The 24,360-nt window shown below is 36.4% G+C and overlaps 1 protein-coding gene across 1 annotated transcript in view; it reads left to right on the forward strand.

The window, feature by feature from the left end:
- The window catches only part of TMEM132E (transmembrane protein 132E), a 221,485-nt gene that overhangs the window by 193,069 nt on the left and 4,056 nt on the right, over positions 1–24,360 (forward strand). The window contains exon 8 of the mRNA XM_053705417.1: positions 18,228–18,419. Coding sequence (XP_053561392.1) covers positions 18,228–18,419 — 192 coding nt within the window. The remainder of the gene's footprint in view (positions 1–18,227; positions 18,420–24,360) is intronic.

Raw genomic sequence — 24,360 nt, forward strand, 5'->3', positions numbered from 1 at the left:
AAAAATTAATCAAATTGTATTGGGCGTTTAGACCATTAGGGATTCTTGTTCCATATATATAAATAAGCTCTAAGTCTCCACCTCGCTTAGGAAGTCTCACTTTTTCTATAGCACACCACCTAAAAGTATCCAATTTACTATTATGTTCCCTAATTAATTTACTATTAGTGTTCCCTAATTCTGGAATTGACATCCCTATCAGTGAGACCAACATATTGGATGTTGCATTTGGTACAACAAATAAGATATATTATTTAGGTATATGTGCAGTTCATACAATACTTGATGTCATATGTTGCCCCAGTGACAGACGATGTAAAATTTGTGCTTACATATACATAATTACAGGGTTTACACCTGTTATGGCGACACTTGTACATACCTAAGCCAAGAACTTGTATATGTAGTTGTGGATTTAAGTTGGGTAGGAAACAAAATCAACCCCAAAGTTTGACACTTTCTGTAAGAGCATCTTATTCCTTTTCTCACTACAGTAGTTTTACCATCATCAGCTACTAAGATACCAAAGTGTTTTTTCACAATACTGCAAATTTCCTGATACTGGGCACTAAAGCCTGTCACAAAGTGTACTCCATCAAATTTAGTTTCATTCATACTATGACCAGGAATTATATCCTTCAGCAAGACTTATCTTTGTTGTGCTTGTACACAATTTCTCACTCTTTTAATATCCATATAACGCTGGGTCCTCAATTTATATTCAAGATCATCACCCTCAGCATTGAAATCCTTTGGATCATGTTTAATTCTAGTGAACTGTCCCTTGGCCACTGCAAATGGCACATGCCTAGGATGACAGCTTGAGGCATTGATAAGTGTATTCCCTGAAATGGGTTTGTTGTATATCCTAGACACAAATTTACCATCTGTTCCACCCATGAGTGTCAGATAGAAAAAGTTTATTTGAGTTTTGTTAAAACCGCAGACCCAAATCATTGGAATTCAAATAATCCACAAATGGCTGTATCTGTTCTATTGGCCCGAGCCAAACAAGCAGAAGATCATCTATAAAATGCTTATATAGGCCAGTATAAGGCCTGTAAGGATTTCTATCTCCAAAGATGTGCACCAGCTCCCACCAGCCAAGATATAAATTGGCATAGGACGTGGAAAATTTTGCCCCCATGGCTGTGCCACATCTTTGGAGATAGACATCCTCCTCAAATCTGAAAAAGTTGTGAGTCAAGAGAAAATGGATGATCCTTACAATGAATTCCTGAAACTCATCAGTATACAGTGTAAAGTTTTTGAGAAAAAAGCTTATTGCCTTGATGCCTGTATTGTGCCGAATGGACAAATATAGTAACTGCATCGATAGTGAGCCAAACACAATTACTACTTCAAGTAAAATTTTGAATGATATTTAAAACATGCTTAGTATCCCTGATGTATGAAACTAAGAAACTGACAATTGGTTGTAATATAGAATCCAACCATTGTGAGGTATGCTCAATTAGTAAGTCAATCCCATTAATGATGGGACGTCCCTGGACATCTGTCAAAGTTTTGCAGACTTTTGGAAGATGGTGAAACCATGGTACTTTGGGAAATTTGACATCCATAAATTCTGCAGTAGGTCCATCCAAAAAAATGTGCTCCACACCATCATCCAAAATGTCCCTAAGTTCTTTTCTAAATTGAGAAGTAGGGTCCCTGTTTAGTACAGAATAATCATTGGTATTGCCCAATTGGCGCAAAGCTTCAGAAACATATTGTGTTCTGTCCATCACAACAACGGACCCACCTTTGTCGGCAGGGTGAATAACCAATGATCTATTCTGTTCTGATGATCTAAGGGTCTCTTTTTGTGTTTTAGTCATATTTTGGCGATGGCTCTTGCCACTTTGTTTTAATGCCACCAAATCCATTTCTACCCTTTTATGAAAAGTTTCCAGTACATTACCCTACTTTGTATAGGGTAGAATCTTGAACTGTTCCTAAAGGATATCCCTCTGCTGATTTGATTGTCATCTATATTTTTAGCCTCAGATTCCAAAATTTGTGGAGACACCAGATCACACATTTCACTGAAATTTGCATTATGAGGCAAATTAGGCAGAGGGCGTGTACCAGTGATCTAAATAACAGATTTCCCATCTCCAAAATGCTTTCTTAATTTAAGATTTCTAACAAAACAATTGACGTCTATCATAGTCTGGAAAATGTCAAAATCCGTGGTGGGTGCAAAACCCAAACCCAGACTGAATAGTTGCTCTTGATCAGAAGTCAATGTAGTGCTAGAAAGATTTATAACATGTTATTTGTATTTTCTTTGGGGGCTATTCCCCCAAAGCTGATTTCTCTCTTGTGAATTTGATGCAGTTGGTATATTTATTACCTCTGTACCACCTCCTACTGGATCCTGTTCTACCGGAAAAAACCCGATACAGATCTGACTTATTACTAGTTGTCTTAGTGTTTGTCTGAATCACATTATGAGTGTGTGTTTGCAAGCCCATTTGACCTGTACCAATAATGGGTCCCTTGACTTTAGGTCTCTCCACTTGTTCAACACTTATAGCATTGCTGTTAATGATTTGATCAGAATTCTTTAAAATACCTGGTCTGTTTGACACCTGCATATTATGTGGTGCCACTTTGCTGTCATCTGAAGAATAATCTGTCTCACTATCTGAAAAAGACACAGATTTAGATTTTTTACTTATACGACCCCTGCCTCTCTACTTTTTGTTTTTCTTAAAGAAAGGCTGATTCTGTCTAAATTCTTGTTGTTTATTTCTACTCCAAATATAGACAGCATTAGATTCATAGTCAGATTTGTCCCTCATAAATTTGACGTTTGTTTTCCATTATATTAGACTTACTCTGTGCAACTGAATTCTTGAGAATGCTATCAAACTTAGAAAACTGCACTTCTGTGCTTCTCTTATTCAGTTCAACTTGTAAGTCATCTATTTCCATCTTAACCTTGTTTAGATTTTGTGTTTTATAATCAACCAACATTAACATTAAGCGAGAGGAGCATTCATGTCATTCCAGGAACAAATAAATTCCTTCTCAACATTACTGTCCACTTCAAAAGTCTGGAATTTAAAAATCCTGAGCCCCCTTGGTATCATGCGAGTTGCAATATATTTCTCAAAAGTCTAAATGTCCCATTGGATTTTCATCTGTTTTAGTTGGAGGTTTTCTATGGAATCAAACAGGGTGCTCAGAGAGAAAGCACCTTTATCATCTGAAAAGATTCGGTCACAATTCTGTGCATTTTGTCAGATTGATTGACAGATTATGATTCTTAAAAGAACAAATCCTTGTTTCCCAACAAGAATCTTCATCTGTCAATCAATTAGACAAAATGCCAAGTGGGAGAGCTGCGCCTATCGTCGGAGCACTCAAAAAGGTAAAAATGTTAAAAAATATATATAACAAATTTAATGAATTAAACCCACCCTCATTTTGCAAAGTCTATCCAATGCCGTGGGGCAGTTGCAGATAATTAAGGTAGATCTGCTTAAGAACATCTACAGAAAAGGGAGAAGGCGCCAACATAGCGTGATACTGCAAATATATGCTGGATATATACTGTAGTGTGAAACAAATACACTCACATGTATTCAAGCACTGTAATGTAGTGCAACCTATGCAGACCGTATCCTCTGAGTTGTCTGGTAAACTCTCCTCAGGTATATATGGCAGGAACAAAACTAGTACGTTTCACTCTGATATATGCTCTATGAATATAAGAGACAAAGCCCACATAGCATAATACTGTATAACTAAAAATATTGTGCTAATAGGTGGATAAATTACATTCACTTGTGGTCTAGCACTGTAATGTAGTGCAGACTAAGCAGGCCAGAGCCTTTGAGTGGTCCGGCAAGCTCTCCTCCCTTTTCTATAGATCTGTTTTTAAGTGGACGGACATTACCCTAAGGAGAGCAGCCTGTTAAACTTTGTGTGTTTTCAATAACACACACTTCTATTGGACTTATACTTAACAAATACACTTCTTTTTTTATTTTTGTGCCTTGAATTATATCTATATAGGTTATATTTTATGTGCGCTATTGTAATAATTTTTTCACATATCTACTATACACATTGCAATATACACCAAACATTTGTATCTCTAGTTAATGCAGATTGCTTAATATCCAAGTAATAGTGTTTCTGCTGTGTTTATTAGATACTCTGAATATCTATTCATATAAAACATCAGAGACTTCACTTGTGCAGATTTGCACTATTTCAAAGTGATAGCGCCCCTATTTACACTGTTTTATGTTACCCTTTTAAGAACATAATATAATTTGTCATTATTATAATTATAGTATATGTGCGTGAACCATGCACCCCGACAGCAAGTGAACAGATGTTAAAGTTGTGTCTAGGATATACCGTAAACCCATTTCAGGGAATACGCTTATCCATGCCTCAAGCATCCTAGGCATGTGGCATTTGCAGTGACCAATGGACAGTTCACTAGAATTAAACGTATTTGTTGTGATTGTAATGACAAATTATATTATGTTTTTACTTTAATTATCTGCACTTTGTAAGTTATGTTCGTGTGCGAGGCGCCCTGTCTTTAAGTCTATACTTAAATTCTAATTCAGATATTGGGGTCAATTTATCAAGCTCTAAAGACCGCTGCTCCATAACTTGTCCACCTGCTCTGAGGCAGCAGACAGAAATCAACACAATCAAATACAATCTGGTTAATTGACACCCCGTGCTAGATTGGCCGAGAATCTGCAGGGGGCGGCATTGCACCAACAGTTCACAAGAACTGCTGGTGCAATGATAAATGCTGACAACGTATACTGTCGGCATTTATCGATGCGTGGCGGACATGATACGCTACATCGTATCATTTCCGCTCGCACATTAATAAATGTACCCCTTAGTCTGGTATTTAACCTTGGGGTTAAGAGTTTTCTTTTTATGTGGCTTTGTATTTTCAAAGTATTTCTTTTTATTAATGTGCTTCTATTGCAATTTTGTATTCTCTTATATCTCTATTGTTACTTGCTGCAATATGACGAGTGTGTACATATATTTGTAACCCAATGTTTATTACAATGTTGCAATACTCAGTGGTTCCTTGATTCTCACCTGTGTGCTGTAGCTTAAAGAGTACTTTTCATTGGCCGAATGCCTTGTGGGCGTATTTTGGCATCTATTTATCAAAGCGTCGACTTTCTTGCATTCACCGGCACCAATACGCTCGCCTAAGATCGCCTAGCATTGCTGCAGCAGACCTGAATATGTTCTCCATTATTATCAAAAAAGCTGTCAAAAAGCCGTGCACCAAGTACGGTGCGATAAGCAGCAGACTGTTGTTAACTAACAGACATCAATCTTGCTGCTCTTCGGCTTTTTCCCAGCTTTCTTGGTACCCTGTCACTAAAAACCCACACTATACTATACTGTTTACCCCCTAAACCGCCGTTCCCGGACCCGGTTGCAACTAAATAAAGTGTTTAGCCCCTAAACCGCTGCTCCCGGACCCCGCCGCAACTAAATACAATTATTAACCCCTAAACCGCCGCTCCCGGACCCGCCGCAACTAAATACAATTATTAACCCCTAAAATGCCTCTCCCTGAGCCTACCGCCACCTACATTAAACTTATTAACCCCTAATCTGCCGCCCCCTACACCGCCGCCACTTACATTATAGTTATTAAACCCTAATCTGCCCCCCCCCCACACCGCTACCACCTACCTAGATTTATTAACCCCTAATCTGCCGCCCCCAACGTCGCCGACACTATATTAAATTTATTAACCACTAAACCTAAGTCTAACCCTAACCCTAACACACCCTAACTTAAATATAATTACAATAAATTTAAATAAATATTCCTATCATTAACTAAATGATTCCTATTTAAAACTAAATACTTACCTATAAAATAAACCTTAAGATAGCTACAATATAACTAATAGTTACATTGTAGCTAGCTTAGGGTTTATTTTTATTTTACAGACAACTTTGTATTTATTTTAACTAGGTACAATAGGTATTAAATAGTTATTAACTATTTAATAACTTCCTAGTTAAAAAAAAAGACAAATATACCTGTAAAATAAAACCTTACCTAAGTTACAATTACAAAGAGTGCCTGGTTAAAAGTCACAAAGTCACAAGAATTTATCCTCCAGGTGTTGGCGATAGTAGAATTAAAGTGATGAAGATGATGGTGAAATCAAATAATGGTAGAATCAAAAATTGTAGAAGGTGTGTAGAAAAAATGTAGAAAACATGTGAAAAAATTCCATTTAAAAATATGAGTAAACCAAATAAGTGACCATATATATATATATGTATAAAAACCAAAAAATCAAAAAATCATACACGTGTTGAAAAGTGATTGAAAAAAGGAAAAAAGAGAAGAAAAAAGCAAAAATTTTGAAAAATCAGTGAGACCAAAAAACATACACAGAGTTTTCCAAAGGTGATTCTAGTATTTGTTGTGTCTGTAAATCCTATTTGGTGCAGTATCCTATAAAAAATAAAACAACATAGTGTAGATAGTACAAATAAAGTGACAATAATTGAAATATTGCTTACCCAATATCGACGCGTTTCGGCCCCTGTGAGGCCTTTTTCAAGACCTCAGCATCAGCCAATAGGATTTTTCCTACCTTAATTCCGATTGGCTGATAGAATTCTATCAGCCAATCGGAATTCAAGGGACGCCATCTTGGATGACATCATTTAATGGAACATTCATTCAGCAAGAAGACATCGAAAGAAGAGGATGCTCCACGTCTAATGTCTTGAAGATGGAGCCGCTCCGCTCTGGATGGATGAAGATAGAAGATGCCGCCTGGATGAAGACTTCTGCTCATCTGGAGGACCACTTCTGCCTGTCTGGAGGACCACTTCTGTCGGTTTTGTGGAGGATTTCGGCCCGGTTGGGTGAAGACTTCTCAAGGTAGAGTGATCTTCAAGGGGTTAGTGTAAGGTTGTTTTAAGTAGGGATTGGGTGGGTTTTAGAGTAGGGTTGGTTGTGTGGGTGGTGGGTTTTAATGTTGGGGAGTTGTAATTTTTTTTTTTTACAGGTAAAAGAGCTGATTACTTTGGGACAATGCCCTGCAAAAGGCCCTTTTAAGGGCTATTTGTAATTTAGTGTAGGGTATGGCTTTTTTATTTTGGGGGGCCTTTTTATTTTGTTAGGGGGATTAGATTAGGTGTAATTAGTTTAAAAATCTTGTAATTTGTTTACTATTTTCTGTAATTTTTTTTTTTTTGTACTTATACTAAATTTATTTTAATTGTATTTAATTGTATTTAGTTTAGGTAATTAATTTAATTATAGTGTAGTGTTAGGTGTAATTGTAACTTAGGTTACGTTTTATTTTACAGGTATATTTGTTTTTATTTTAACTAGGAAGTTATTAAATAGTTAATAACTATTTAATAACTATTGTACCTAGTTAAAATAGATACAAAGTTGCCTGTAAAATAAAAATAAACCCTAAGCTAGCTACAATGTAACTATTAGTTATATTGTAGCTAGCTTAGGGTTTATTTTATAGGTAAGTATTTAGTTTTAAATAGGAATTATTTAGTTAATTATAGTAATATTTATTTAGATTTATTGTAATTATATTTAAGTTAAAGGGTGTTAGGGTAAGGGTTAGACTTAGGTTTAGTGGTTAATAAATTTAATATAGTGTCGGCGATGTTGGTGGCGGTAGATTAGGGGTTAATAAATGTAGGTAGGTGGCGGCAGTGTAGGGGGGCAGATTAGGGTTTAATAAATGTAGGTAGGTGGCGGTGGTTTGGGGGGGGCAGATTAGGGGTTAATAAATATAATGTAGGTGGAGGCGGTGTAGGGGGCGGAAGATTAGGGGTTAATAAGTGTAATGTAGGTGGCGGTGGGCTCCGGGAGCGGCAGTTTAAGGGTTAATAAGTTTATTTAGTTGCGGCAGGGTCCGGGAGCGATGGGCTAGGGGTTAATAACTTTTATTTAGGTGGCGGCGGTGTAGGGGGGGCAGATTAGGGGTGTTTAGACTCGGGGTACATGTTAGGGTGTTAGGTGTAAACATTCCCGTAGGAATCAATGGGATATCGGGCAGCAGCTAACATAAGCTTTCGCTGCTTTCCGACTTTCATTGATTCCTATGGCATCCACCGCATCCAGGGCAGCGGATTGAAAACCAGGTACGCAGGGCCGGAATAGTGCCGAGCGTACTTGGTATATATTTGATAACTTCCAAAAGTAGTCAGATTGTGCCAAACTTGTGTTCGAAACATCTGTAGTGACGTAAGCATCTATCTGTGTCGGACTGAGTCCGGCAGATCGTATGTTACGTCACCAAATTCTACTTTTGCCGGTTTGTAGGGTTTGATAACTAAGGCGAATCAGGCTCGCCACAAATACGCTGCGGAATTCCAGCGTATTTGCGGTTGAAGGCTTGATAAATAGATAACTTTGTCTTAACCAATTGGATTGTTTTATCCCTTTTTAAAATCTGTAGTTTCAGTATAACACTATATTCTATGAATATGGCGTAAAGCCGAAAAGCGTAAGCCTCCGGTGCTGCACTCACCAGCATATCTTGTTCTTCTGTGAATCCTTTTAAACTTTTGGAAATAAAGGACTTTTGTTTTTTACCAAGCACATTCGTCTCTCTACTTCAATCTACTCTACCACCAGCAGGATTGCTTATTTAGCATGGCCACGGACATCCACTGCAAGCCTGTACCTGCTCCACTCCTCCATCCTATCTGCACGGACAATGACTTCACAGATAACGGGACCTTCCCTTGCCAGCTGATGGGACAGCACACCAAGAGGGTAAGAGATGCCGAAAGCATCGGCTAACAAGCGCTGGGAAGTGTATTGGTCTCTGTACCCTGGCGTAGCGCGACCTGACATGTATATGCAGCAGGTCTGAATTCTTTTCAGAGGTTTGTTATAGGAGGAGACCCAAAGAGGTGTTTGGTTTTGAATGGGAGCATTTACATGGGTTTAAGTGGCTCAGTCAGCAGTGGTCTATTCCTTTCGCTCGCTTAGGAGGACTGTTTATTAAGTGGCCAAGCACTATAGCGCTGAACACCTATTGTTTTTGTTCAGATTATTATTATTTTTATTATTATTATTATTATTTTTCCGCCGTTTTTTCAAATGCTTAATAACAACAGCACAACTCAAAAACTCATGAAACTTGGCACAATGCTAGAGATCTATGCTGTGCATAATCCTATGCAACATAAATCTCATAGGTCATGTGATCTAGAAGCCATATTGCTTTTTGCGACAAATTTCAACAAACTCTTGTAAATCTTCTTTTCCGGAACCGCTTATGTTACAGTTGTTAAACTTGCTGTGTATTGCTATACTGACCTAGAATACAGTTTGTTCAAGAGAAGTGATTTAGTCACATGATTTAGCTGCCATTTTGAAATGTGCAAAAATATTTAAACATCTTATTCTCTGAAACCGCTAAGTGCATTGAAGCATTGTCATCTACCAAGATTGCTCAAACTGCAAATTTTCCATAATCAACATGGCTACTATGAGTCTGTCACCTTTTTATCGTTGTTTAATTGCATATATTTGCATATTATGCATTATATTTATACTATTAAACTATATAAAATGTAGTAGACACATGGTTACACATAGTCATGACCCCTAAAGGAAATATTCTAGTCACAATTCTCACTGCGCAGTCGCCTTCATGAAATAAGACATTTGCAAATTTTCATGAAAATTCTGCAAATTGTAGAGGTCTATAGTGAGCATTAGTATGTGCAATTTGAATGCCATACATTGCATAGCTTGGCAGCCATTTTGTTTCGTATGCGCTAAAAACTACAAAACTCTTCTTCTCTGAAACCGCTTATGAGATAGACTTGAAATTTTGTTTATAGAGCTATCTTATGACTAACATTCAGATTCAAAAGAAGTTGATAGGTCATGTGGTTTGGCAGCCATTTTGAATTGTTCAAATATATATATATTTTTTTAAATAATTTTTATTTGAGGTTCATTCGAAGGCATACAGGGTCACAAAAGCAAGTCTTACATCACATGAAATAAAACTTCAGAGTTACAAAAGGCATAAACTGTAAAATGCAAGGATGAAGAATATAAAGTCAACATTTTACACATTATGAAGACATAATAAGAATAGGGTGCCAAACTTCTGGAAACCTTCTAAGTGACACCATAGGTCGCTTTTGGACCTCTATAGGTAAAAGGTAGTAATAAAGCTAGAGAAGGAATTTATAAACATGAGACCAGCTATGGATCTCAACAGTGAACCTAATTTTTATAACATTTAGCAACAAGAAAACATAAGTACGTTGCGATAAATTCAAAATTAACAGTAGTAGCTGTGAATAATATAAAAAGAACTGTTATGCAATCGAGCAATCCTGCTAGACTAGGCAGGAAAAATAAACATAGTAATAGACAGCTATGCAGCGGGGTGTACTTATGAAGGGAATAGTTTGGGTACGATATGGGTTAGAGAGGTTCAAATATATTCACATGTACATCTGGTAATAGAAATAACACTATACTGGCTGCTATATCATGAGATTAACTAAACAGAAAGGAATCGAGAGCAGTAGGTGTATTAATGTACAAAACCAAGCTAAAACCTCTTTTTATAACAAACACATTCTTATGCATAGGTAATACGGTAATATATATATGAATGATACAAGAGATTCTGTAACCATAGGGGAATTGGGTGAGGTGCAGCATAGACAAGAAAAGCTGCATAGTTGTCCCTCTTAGTATAGAGGGTGCATTATATTATAACTGGGGGGGGGGTAGTTTTTTAGTCGGGGGGGGAGGAGGTGGTAATATGGAGGTGATAGGCAAGATGTATAAACAGAGCACTATATCTGCGATGGGGGTTTCTAGGGCGCATGGTTCATTATAAAGTAGCCAGGATCAGTCTAGTTGCATGGAGGGTCAATACTATGTCTTGTATAAAAGACTGAGAAATCTTAAGGTGATAATTTTGACACTAGGTACATGGTTCTATTACAGTTCTATGAAGGGAAGGACTATACATATTAGCACTAGAGGAGGTCCAGCCTCTCCCAGCACACTATCGCCTCATTCTAGGAATTATCTCACCGCCTCGGCCGCTGGCGGCAAGAAGTCATGTACACAAATTTCACCTAGGCACAGCGTATAGACATACAGTATGGGAGCCTGCAAACTTGAAAACTATGCAATAAAATGCTGGAAGACTGTTAGTCTCGTAGTAAATGTAGACAATAAGGAGCCTGTAAATATAATATAATGCAATATATAGACAATGTCAGTATCCCACACAACAGTCTAGTTAGCATATATAAAATATAGTTTAGCATGTCAACGGAAAACTGAGATATTGAAGATGCCTATTCAATCTGTAAACAAAAGGTGTGACCTTAGGGTATGAACTTAAATAGTGTGATACAGCCTACCATCCAACTAATGAATATGTTCAGGGCCAAACGGTAACAAGGGGGTAACCATATTAATAAAACCAGCAACCATGAAAATCGTAATAACATTATGTAGACATGACCCTTCAATGTGCAAAAGGTTTGCATGTCCGTGTCTTGAGTCCTCAATAAACAACTGCTTTAGGTCTTAGTCCGACATGCATATTCATTATGTGCTTGGTGCCCGCATAAATACAGACAATTCTCAGGCTATGCCAGAATCAGGGCTAGGTGCTGCAGAAGTCTCGAGGCGACCATTAAACATGTCCCCCAGGGTCCCACTGTAGTTTCAATGAGTGCCCAATGCGGTATCTACAATGGTAGCTGGGGCGCTGCACTGTGGGAAGTACACCTCGGACAAACAGCCAGAAGCAGCCCGAGCGTAAAGCATGGTCACCTCCCAGTGTCTTCACAGTCTTCTGAGCCTGTACGGAACATAGCGGGTAAGTTAGTGAGCCGCACCAAGTCAAGGCAGCCATGATACCGCCTTGCCGTTTAGGTTGTAGATCCCCGTCAGGCAGAAAACTCAGGTATTCTTGGGGAGCGGTTGCGGTGCGGTACTCTTGGGCCTCCTGAGCGCAAAGGGAAATAGTAGGTATGCCGGTAAGCTCCAATCCATCTGAAGTGATGCCACAAACATCGGGTTCTGATTGCTGGTCAAGGATATCAGGGTGTGCTGTCAGAATAAGTTGCGGAGCATGGAGGACGTAGTAGAGGTCTGTAAGAATGCTTTGTTGATAATCGTGCCTAAGTCGCTGCAGCTCTTGTTCCCATCTGTCCACGCTCTCCAATTTTACAGTGCAAGGTAGATCGATCAGCCTCGGTGGACAGCCGGAGTTAATCATAACAGGGTAGCTGGAATCCTCTAGAGATGGTGTAGAGTAGACTTGTTGTCACCAAGAGTCAGCTTCTTGCTTTCGATAATGTAATAGGAAGGAAGGAAGCCTTCGTAGTATTTTTGCAGGCCCAAGACACTGGCTACCTCGTGATGAGGCAAATGAGCGAGATTAGAGCCATGATTTTGTCCATTGCTCCATAACTTTACAGTGGTACTCCACAGGTGTTCTGCCGGGGTGATAGGCATTTCTATGAAATATCGTAATTATATCTCTTATAAAAGATCCAAAACTTAAGAAGGTATGCAGGAGCTCTAGCTGTGCACGTCCTATCACCTCGGCGGTTGGCTCCGCCCCCGTTCAAACATTTTTAACAATGTTTTTTAACTAATTATAAAACAAAAAACGATTTACAAAAGTGCTTTATTTTTGCCATGTTTATTGGCATCTATAGTGAGAACTATTGTGCATTATATAAAGGCTGTATATCATAAGATCTGGTAGCCATCTTGTTTTACGTGAAAATTTCAAAAATCTATTTTCTCTGCAACCGCTTATGTTAGAACTGTAAAAATTGCTGTGTAACCTTATATTGTGACCTAGAGTCACAGTTGTTCATGTTGAAGGAATTGGTCACAAGCTGTGGCAGCCATATTGGTTTACGTGAACATTTCGAAAAAGTATTTTCTTTGCAACTGCTTATGTTACAACTGTGAAATTTGCTGTATATTGTGGCCTACGTTACATCTGTTCATGTTTAAAGTATTGGTCATATGGTGTGGCAGCCATCATGAAAAACGCAAAAATTTCAAAAATAGGTTTTCTTAGCAACCAATTATGTTAAAGCTGGGAAATTTTCTGTATAGCCATATATTGTGACCTAAAGTTACATCTATTTGTCTTGTAAGTATTAGTCATATGGTGTGGCAGCCATCTTGAAAAACGCAATAATTTTAAAAATGTATTTTCTTTCCAACTGCTTATGTTAGAACTGCAAAAACTTGCTTTATAACTTTATATTGTGACTTAGCTGCTTGTATGCCATTGCAAAGGCAAAGCGCTCGGCCCCCTTTCTTTCTTTGAATTTCTATTAGAAGGACTTATGATTTTTCTTTTACTGGGTTGTGATCATTATGACAAGGCAAGAAACTTATTGCTCCATGCCATTTCTATGTTTGGGTTTTAATCGTAATTTTTCTGAGGATCCTTTTAGTTGTACAAGATATAACATACTTACATATGAAAATGTGTATGTATGCTAATACACCTATAAAATGTCTCCTGTGACCACTTCAGAGTGTCTTACACATGTGCAACATAATAGAACATTTTATTTTTGCCCTTTTATATCCTTTTAAGAATTAATGCTGATGCCAAAGGAAATTTCAAATAACGCATAACATCCTTCTTTGAATACTGGGATAACCCAATATGTCACCACATCCTAAATAGTATCACTGCTCCTTTCTCTGAATTTTTTTTAATAATATTATGGCATATTCTAAAGAGGTGTAAGAGCTCATGTAATTATTTAGACATTTTGGGCCAGATTAAAAGTGGAACGCTAATTAGCACTCCCGCTCAAGTGTTATCTGCACTAGAAGTTTGGCTTTTTGCACTCGTCAGTTTGCGCTTGTCTTATGATTTGAAAATTTGCACACTAACTCAATGAGCACAAAAAGCCAAGCTTTCACATATTCACATATTCCCCCATAGAAGGCAATATAGCAAAAAAAGTGGGAAAAAACTAACACTATACTCGTGCCCAAACCTGATGAATATTGCATAAATATGGTTTTTCATGTTTTCCTCTACTGCAAAGGACTCCAATGCACTTATATATATATATATATATATATATATATATATATATATATATATATATATATTTATATATGTGTACATATGTATTTATTTGTTTATATATGTATATATGTCTGTAAATACATACAGTATCTCACAAAAGTGAGTACACCCCTCTCATTTTTGTAAATATTTTATTATATCTTTTCATGTGACAAAACTGAAGAAATTACACTTTGCTACAATGTAAAGTAGTGAGTGTACAGCCTGTATAACAGTCTAAATTGGCTGTCCCTGCACAAATAACTCAACACACAGTCATTATTGTCTAAACCGTTGGCAACAAAAGTGAGTACACTAAGTGGAAATGTCCAAATTGGGCCCAATTAGCCATTTTCCCTCCCCGGTGTCATGTGACTCATTAGTGTTACAAGGTCTCAGGTGTGAATGGGGAGCAGGTGTGTTAAATTTGGTGTTATCGCTCTCATACTCTCTCATACAGGTCACTGGAAGTTCAACATGGCACCTCATGGCAAAAAACTCTCTAAAGATCTGAAAAAAAGAATTGATGCTCTACATAAAGATGTCCTACACTATAAGAAGATTACCAAGACCCTGAAACTAAGCTACAGCATGGTGGGCAAGACCATACAGCGGTTTCACAAGACAGGTTCCACTCAGAACAGACCTCGCCATGGTCCACTAAAGAAGTTGAGTGCACATGTTCAGCGTCATATCCAGTGGTTGTTTTTGGGAAATAGATTTATGAGTGCTGCCAGCATTGCTGCAGAGGTTGAAGGGGTGCAGGGTCAGTGCTCAGACCATACGCCGCACAATGCATCAAATTGGTCTGCATGGCTGTCGTCCCAGAAGGAAACCTCTTCTAAAGATGATGCACAAGAAAGCCTGCAAACAGTTTGCTGAAGACAAGCAGACTAAGGACATGAATTACTGAAGCCATGTCCTGTGGTTCAACGAGACCAAGATAAACTTATTTGGTTCAGATGGTGTCAAGCGTGTGTGGCGGCAACCAGGTGAGGAGTACAAAGACAAGTGTGTTTTGCCTACAGTCAAGCATGGTGGTGGGAGTGTCATGGTCTGGGCCTGCATGAGTGCTGCCAGCACTGGGGAGCTACAGTTCATTGAGGGAACCATGAATGTCAACATGTACTGTGACATACTGAAGCAGAGCATGATTCCCTCCCTTTGGAGACTGGGCCGCAGGGCAGTATTCCATCATGATAACGACCCCAAACACACCTCCAAGACGACCACTGCCTTGCTAAAGAAGCTGAGGGTAAAGGTGATGGACTGGCCAAGCATGTCTCCAGACCTAAACCCTATTGAGCATCTGTGGGGCATCCTCAAATGGAAGGTGAGGGAGTGCAAACATGCCCAATAGGGTCAAGGCAGTGCTGGAAAATAATGGTGGCAACATAAAATATTAACATTTTGGGCAGAATTTGAACATTTCCACTTAGGGGTGTACTCACTTTTGTTGCCAACGGTTTAGACATTAATGGCTGTGTGTTGAGTTATTTTAAAGGAAAAGCAAATTTACACTGTTATACAGTCTGTACACTCACTACTTTACATTGTAGCAAAGCGTAATTTCTTCAGTGTTGTCACATGAAAAGATATAAAAAAATATTTACAAAAATGTGAGGGGTGTACTCACTTTTGTGAGATACTATATATATATATATATATATATATATATATATATATATACGTATATACACACAAAAATACATATGTACACATACATAGACATATAAATATTTAGAGATGTATATGTATGTATCTCTGTGTTACAGCACTTTGGCTGCCTTTTTGTTCTAACACCTAAGACCTCATATCTTTGAGCCTTTATAACTATTGTGTGCAATATTTTTTGTTAATATAATTTTTATTAGATGGTGTAAGTGTACTTTGTAATGTATTTTTGATTTTTTTTGTGACACATTTTAGTTTTGTGAAACAGTTATCAAGAGCTCTGAGAACCCGGTAATCATTCTAGCGTAAATCGCAATTTCGCTCAAGCGATTGCGTTTACTTTCAACTCGTAATACCAGCAGTAAACCCAATGAGAGTAAACACTCATGATAAACCCCTTATCGCTCGCATGCAAACAGCGCTCCACTCATAATCTGGCCCTTTATAAACAATGTGCTGAAGAAGGAGGCTTTAATAAAGGACATACTTCGCTGAATATGGTGGTGTTCACATACTAACCTTTAGATCTGCTCACTTACCATAATTAAGTTTTTTATGATTTTATAATTAGTCATGCTTCCATGTTTTATCAGTTTCTCTTCTGGATTATGAATTTAAAGGGACAATCTACAATAGAATTTTTTTTGTTTTAAAAGACAGATAATCCCTTTATTACCCATTCCCCAGTTTTGCATAACCAACACAGTTATATTAATACACTTTTTACCTCTGTGATTACCTTGTATCTAAACATCTTCTGACAGCCCCCTGATCACATGACTTTGTATTTATTATCTATTGAATTGCATTTAGTACTGTGTTGTGCTAAATTTTAAATAACTCCTTGGGCATGATCACAATGTTATCTATATGGCCCACATGAACTAGTAGTCTCCTGTTGTGAAAAGTAAATATAAAAGCATGTGATTAAGAGGCTGCCTATAGTGGCTTAGAAACAGGCAGAAATGTTTAAATGTTATTAATTATATTATTATATCAATGTTGGTTGTGCAAAGCTGGGGAATGGGTAGTAAAGGCGTTATCTATCTTTTTAAACAGTAACAATTTTAGTGTAGACTGTCCCTTTAAACATTTTTGTATTGATCTCTAGACACTTTATAGCTAACCAAATGCAAATTGGATGAAGATAACACAATTGAATGGTGAACACAGGTAAACAGGGATTATCTTAAACATTAATTAGCTTAATATGAGTCTCTGGTTTTGTAATTAAATCAGCATAACTCATCTATTTAGGATGAGTTTTTCTCTAAGCCAGTACAGATTTAATTATTGCTTTCATATATTATGCTTTTAATCACTGGACACACCTGTCATTTTCAAACAGAAGTAAAAGTGAGGTTATTTGTATACATTTCCAAAAATGTATTCCATGGAGCGTCATTTTAAATCTATAAAAGAAAGAAAATTTGCTAGGCAGAATGAGTTTGGATTTCACATGCAAATTTCTATGTAACAAATCCCATTGAAACTATTTTATTAAGATGTTATATTGTGTACAAAGCTTTTACATTTAATGATAACTTGAACAAAAGCAAATAATTCTAAATAATGTCTTTCTATAAAACAGATTTTAGTGTTGTGTTTCTAAAATCACTTTAGTGCCCAAAACAATCTTTGAGACCTATGCAATGATGAAGATATTATCTTATGCACTTGCATTAATAAATGACATACACACTGTACCAGTTTAGTATATGGGGCATATTTAGCAATGTGCGAGAGGACATGATACAAAGTAGTGGATCATGTCCGTTGCACATCGATAAATGCAGACAGCATTTATCATTGCACCAGCAGTTCTTGTGAACTGCTGGTGCAATGCCGCCCCCTGCAGATTTGCCACTAGCAGGGGGTGTCAATCAACTCGATCGTTGATTTCTGTCCGCAGCCTCAGAGCAGGCGGACAAGTTATGGAGCAGGGGTCTTTAGACCGCAGGCTTCATAACTTCTGTTTTCCGGCGAGCCTGAAGGTTCGCCGGAAAGAAGGGACATCGAACTCCATACGGAGCTTGATAAATATGCCCCTATATATCAACTTTGAGAAATGTGAATTGCCCTTTCATTATTTTGAACTCTGATGCAGTTAGGGGAAGCATTCAATGTATCACAGAAATCAGAGAAAACATTTAATTGATCTTTATGCCACTTAATTCCCAGGCAATGAACCATACAAAAAAAAATAAAAAATCTAACATCAATAGCCACTAATAAATAATGAATATCAACAATTCACATTACCTTTACTCACTGTGATTTTATTAACAGATTTTAGGTTTGATACATTACACTCTGATTTTCTTTTTAAATGTTTATTGCATTCAAGGCTGTAATCATAATATCCTTTGAAGTCATGATTTTACTCTAGTTATATCTTTTTCTTCACCTCAATCTCAACAGGTGATGTCCCCATTAAAGGATGCAGTCTTGGGTGAGACTCCAATTACTGTGACAGTGGAGAAGGTCAGCATTACTGAACTGAATGCACAGGTGGTTTCAGGCTTGTCACTTTCTCTCCATCCTAGTGCTGGGAATAGCCACACCATAATAGCAAAGACCAGTGTCCAGTATATGCTGACATACCCAAAGCAGGTAATACAAAGAGTGGTGGATCCTCGTATTTATGTATTTACATACATTTATACATATATAAACACATAAATACAAATGTACAAATATAAAGACATATATAAACACATAAATACAAATGTACAAATATAAAGACATATATAAACACATAAATTAAATGTACAAATATAAAGACATATATAAACACATAAATACAAATGTACAAATATAAAGACATATATAAACACATAAATACAAATGTACAAATATAAAGACATATATAAACACATAAATACAAATGTACAAATATAAAGACATATATAAACACATAAATACAAATGTACAAATATAAAGACATATATAAACACATAAATACAAATGTACAAATATAAAGACATATATAAACACATAAATACAAATGTACAAATATAAAGACATATATAAACACATAAATACAAATGTACAAATATAAAGACATATATAAACACATAAATACAAATGTACAAATATAAAGACATATATAAACACATAAATACAAATGTACAAATATAAAGACATATATAAACACATAAATACAAATGTACAAATATAAAGACATATATAAAAGTGCATTGAGGCCCTTTGCAGTTAAGTAGATGAAAACATGTAAAAACAGTTATGCAATATTCATATTTAATAAATGTTTTAACTATGTATTTACTGTGAATATTTAACATTCATATGTTCTGCACATAGCAGAATATGTTTTATGTATTTTTAAATAGATATTCCTATATATAAATGTATGTGTGTGTGTGTATATATATATATATATATATATATATATATGTATGTATATATACAGTATATATATATATAACCATATAGATATATAGGTATAAATGTAGATTGTGCCAAAATACCATCAGATATATGTAAACATATTTATTTATTATACATAGAACATATTCTTCTATGTGAAGAACATTGGAATGTGAAATATTCATATTTTCAGCGCTACGGAATTTGGCGGTGCTATACAAATAAATGATAATAATAATAAATGTAATGTCGGGATAGGGCACATGCCACTATGTGATCAGGTTTGCGTGAGAGTGGGGTGTTTTTTTTCCACTTTTTTTGCTCCATTCACTTCTGTGGGGAAATACGTGAATGTGCACGCAATATTGTAAGTTCAAATTTTTTATCTCGTTGGGTTAGCACGCAAGCGAAAACGGTTTACTTTCAACTCATAATATGAACAAAACCTGTGTGCAAAAAGCTTACTTGTAGCGCAATTAACGCTTGAGCGGGAGCGTTAATTAGCACTACACTTTTAATCTGGTCCTATATTTCTTACCTAGGTTGCTTTTAGTTTATTATTTAAAAAAAAAAAAAATACTTGTAGAGAAGAAAGCACAGAATTTAGTTTTCTATCAAACAAGTCAGAAATTTCCAAGCTTTTTTTGTATTGGATTGAGAAGTTAAAGTGGCATTGCATTTTTTGTGCCATCTAATTTTCTTATTTCTCAACAGACATCTGCAAAATAATTGGCTAGATTACAAGTTTTTCATTTTGAGCTGTGCGATGCTAATTAGCAGATTTCCCTCACCGCTCACTTACATGCAGCGCTGGTATTAGTTTTTACAAACTCGTCGTTAAAAGACAAAAAGTGAGCGTTGAGCAAAATTTTGCTCATTACCGCACTCCAATACCAGCGCTGCTTAAGTCAGCAGTGAGCTAGTCGTACATGCTCATGCACGATTTCCCCATAGGAATCAACGGGGAGAGCCAGCTGAGAAAAAGTCTAACACCTGAAAAAAAGCAGCGTAAAACTCAGTAACGCAGCCCCATTGATTCCTATGGGGAAATAAAAGTTTAGTTTACACCTAACACCATAACATGAACCCAGAGTCTAAAACCCCCTAATCATACACTTATTAACCCCTAATCTGCTGCCCCTGACATTGCCAACACCTGCATTATATTATTAACCCCTAATCTGCCACTCTGGACACCGCCGCCACCTACATTATACTTATGAACCCCTAATTTGCTGCCACCAACATCGCTGCCACCTACATTATATTTATTAACCCCTAATCTACCACCCCCAATGTCGCCGCCACCTACCTACACTTATTAACCCCTAATCTGCCACCACTATAATAAACATATTAACCCCTAAACGGCGATGTTGGGGGCAGCAGATTATGGGTTCATAAATATAATGTAGGTGGCGGCGGTGTCTAGAGCGGCAGATTAGGGGCTAAACATTTTATTATAGTGTTTGCAATGCTGGAAGGCCAGAGTTTAGGAGTTAATAGGTAGTTTATGGGTGTTAGTGTGCTTTTTAGCACTTTAGTTATGAGTTTTATGTTACTGCGTTGTACCATAAAACTCTTAACTACTGACTTTTTAAATGCGTTAGGACTCTTGTCAGGGTAGGGTGTACCGCTCACTTTTTGGCCTCCTAGGACAGATTTGTAATACTGGCGCTATGGAAGTCCCATAGAAAAAAGACTTTACGAAGTTTACGTAAGTCATTTTGCTGTAAGGCCAAAGAAGTGTGCGGTGACCCTAAACCTTCAAGACTCATAATAGCAGCGGGCGTAAAAAGCAGCATTCGTTTTTTTACCCTAACGCACAACTCGTAATCTAGCCGAATGTTAATAATAATGTAATTATACACTATACAAGCAATTTTGCAATATTATTTTCTAGAACACAGTAATTATATTATTGTTTGCCTCACTTTTTGATGCTATCCGATTAAATCAACTTAGAATTTTTGAAAACCAATAACATCTTTCTCCCAACCTTAAAAATCAACACATAAATTTAATTCAACAGGCAAACAAATATCCCAACTAAATTATGTGGTAATATAGTATTTTAAAAAATATAATACATCTGGTAACTCTCCTTAAAGGGACATTGAATGGGAAAAATGACATGCTCTAATTTGTTAGAACATATAATTCTTGCACCACTCATAGTGGAGCTATATGGTCCCCATTTATCAAAGTACTCTCATGCAACATCTGCTGCTGGAATTTAATAGTGCACAGGAAAATGCTCTTATAGCTCTGCCCCCTGCTCTTGTCCAACCAATTGTTTGAGGGAAGGGCTTGTCAGTCATCCTAGATGAATACATTTTTGGACAGATTAAAAAGCAGTTCTGGTAAGACTGGTTCTTCTTAAGAAATGGTTAGTTGCAGGTTGTCATGAGCAAGCCTGCCCTGTAATGAGCAGCAATTAAAAATGTTTATTAAAACAATGCTATGAAATATAAAAAAAAAAAAATTAAAATGGTCATTCGAAAACCCACTCTATTAACTAAAAATACAAAAATGGTATTTGATGTCAGCCAGGAAAAAAGTGTAAGGCAAAATAGTTCCACATAAATTTGGGTAAAATGAGCATAAGATTGTGATCCCAAAAGAATCCCACATGTAGAGAAACTGAATTCCGAAGTCCCAGTTGACGTGCTTAAAATAAGTAGAATGCCTACTTGCTAGAATTAACCCTAATCATATGAGGTAAGTGATGCTTGAATAAATAATGCATTAACTCTCCTCAATATTAAGTATATGAAGCCAATAGGGAACTACCAAAAGAAACTAAAACCAATGGGGACAATAGGGGTTCTTTTAAGAATTTAACAAACAGAACCTCTAATAATAATAATAATAAAGATACAAATAAAAAGAATATCAACAGAAATAGGAATTCATACCAAACACGATGAAACCATAATACTAGTAGACATAATGAGAATGGAAATATTCATTTTCAAAATGACTACAGGTATACAGCTTATTAGTTACAATAAGAATAATAAGAGAACAAATCAGAGACAATATTATGATAATAGAAACGGTTATTTCCCTCATAACTCCAAACAGGGATATACCGGAAATAGTGGCTGGAGAAATAGGAATAGAACCTATAGCAACAGAGAGGAAGATTTTTCCGGAATGGAAGGAAGAGTGGAAGGAAGAGTGGAAAGAAATATGACTCCCAGGGCCGACCCTATAATAACAAAAAAATATTTTAGGATGGACAGAATAGAAGGAAAAGTGTAAAGGGGGCAGTAGACACCCTGAAATTGGAACCACAATGGAGAATGAGAGGCCAAAAAAGGCCAAATATAGAGGATGCAGAGGAGGAAGGAAGCACAGAAAAAAGAGACAAAGATCAGCATTGATGTGGGAGACAAAAATGTAAAAACGGAAATATTCAATCGTTCCACAAGGGACTTTACTGCGAATGATCTAAAGACCCTGGTAAAGGGATTATCCTTTGCACCCACTAAGGGTCCGAATTCTTTCCAGTTGTTTATTATTGACCTAAATAAGTTCACTCGAAAACTTACTTTGAAGAGACATTTCAAAAGAATTGCTTTTATAATTAAATCAGCTATTATAGACTTCCAAATATCCTTTCCCTGCGCCCTACTTCCGATCTTTTCATCTATATATATATATATATATATATATTCATATATATACCTTATATATATATATATATATATATATATATATATATATATATATATACTGTATATATATAAATATATATATATATATATATATATATATATATATATATATACCCATACACATATTTACATGCACATTTATATGTATATATATATATATATATATATTGCATATATACAGTATATATATATATATATATATATATATATATATATATTCAGTACTGTGCAAAAGTATATTTGCTGTTTTAGCAATGGTATAATCACCATAAATAATTATTTCTCAATCTCTTTATTAGAATACAACCTGACCATGCCTTACCCTTGAGCAATGGCAGGAACCTGGCTCTCGTAAACCTAAATGAAATGAAACCCTAATTAATTTCATTGCTAACATCTTTATTTGTCCTAATATTTCATGTCGAAATGAATGCTGTGAAAAAGGTCTATGGTCTATTACACCAGGTTTGTGCAAGACATGCTTGAGCATTACATGCATGTGTTGTATGAGTTAAATTCATTGGAAGCTTGCTAATAAGACCAACTTTCAATTACATCATTCTATTCAAAATGACAAAGATCACAGAATTTGACAAACATAAAAACATACTTTTGCATCAGCAAGGTCACACTGAAAGGGAAATCAGCAAATAAACTGGATATTCAAGATGTGGTATTCTAGCTGTTTTAAAGAAATTTGAAGAATCAGGAGAGGTCAAGGAAAAAAAAAGGACTGGAAGGCCAAGAAAACTTTCTAAATCAAAAGAGAAGTTTCTCAGAGTTTCTATTTTAAGAGACCGGAAGAAGTCCAGCAAGGACCTGGCTCAGCATCTGGCAGCTTCATCAGGATGCCAAGTTGACCCTTCTACAGTCTGAAGAAGCTTGATCATAATATATAAGAAGAAGAGATAGGGAGAGATGGAAAAATAAGTGCTAGCGTCTTCAGTGAAACGTAGTGGAGGGTCTGTCCTGGTTTCAGGCTTCATTTCTGTCAGTGGTGTTGGCAATATTGTCCAAATTGATGGGATCATGAATGCTGAATAGTACAGACAGGTTTTAATTAATAATTCCATGCCTTCTGGAAAGAACCTGATTGGGAATGGTTTTATTTTTCAGCATGATAACGATCCCAAGCACACTGCTAATGTAGTGAAATCATAGTTGGAGAGAAAAACAGCTGATAAAACATTGACAGCTAGTGTCCAGACCTGAATATTATAGAGGCAGTATGGGATCACCTGGACAGAATGAAATAAAAGACAACCTAAATCTAAAGAAGAACTCTGGGAAGTGCTGAAAGAAGCCTGGTATAATATACCAGAAGATTACTTCACAAAACTTTAAGACAGTCTCCCCAAAAGAGTTCAAGATGTGCTTAGTGCCAAGGGAGGTCACACTAAATACTAACTTTTGCTTGAAGAAGCCATTTTTTTCTTAAAATTGTTTTTTTTATATATATATATTTTCTGTACATATATCTA

This window comes from Bombina bombina, chromosome 3 (genome assembly GCF_027579735.1).
Source record: "Bombina bombina isolate aBomBom1 chromosome 3, aBomBom1.pri, whole genome shotgun sequence".
NCBI lineage: Eukaryota > Metazoa > Chordata > Amphibia > Anura > Bombinatoridae > Bombina > Bombina bombina.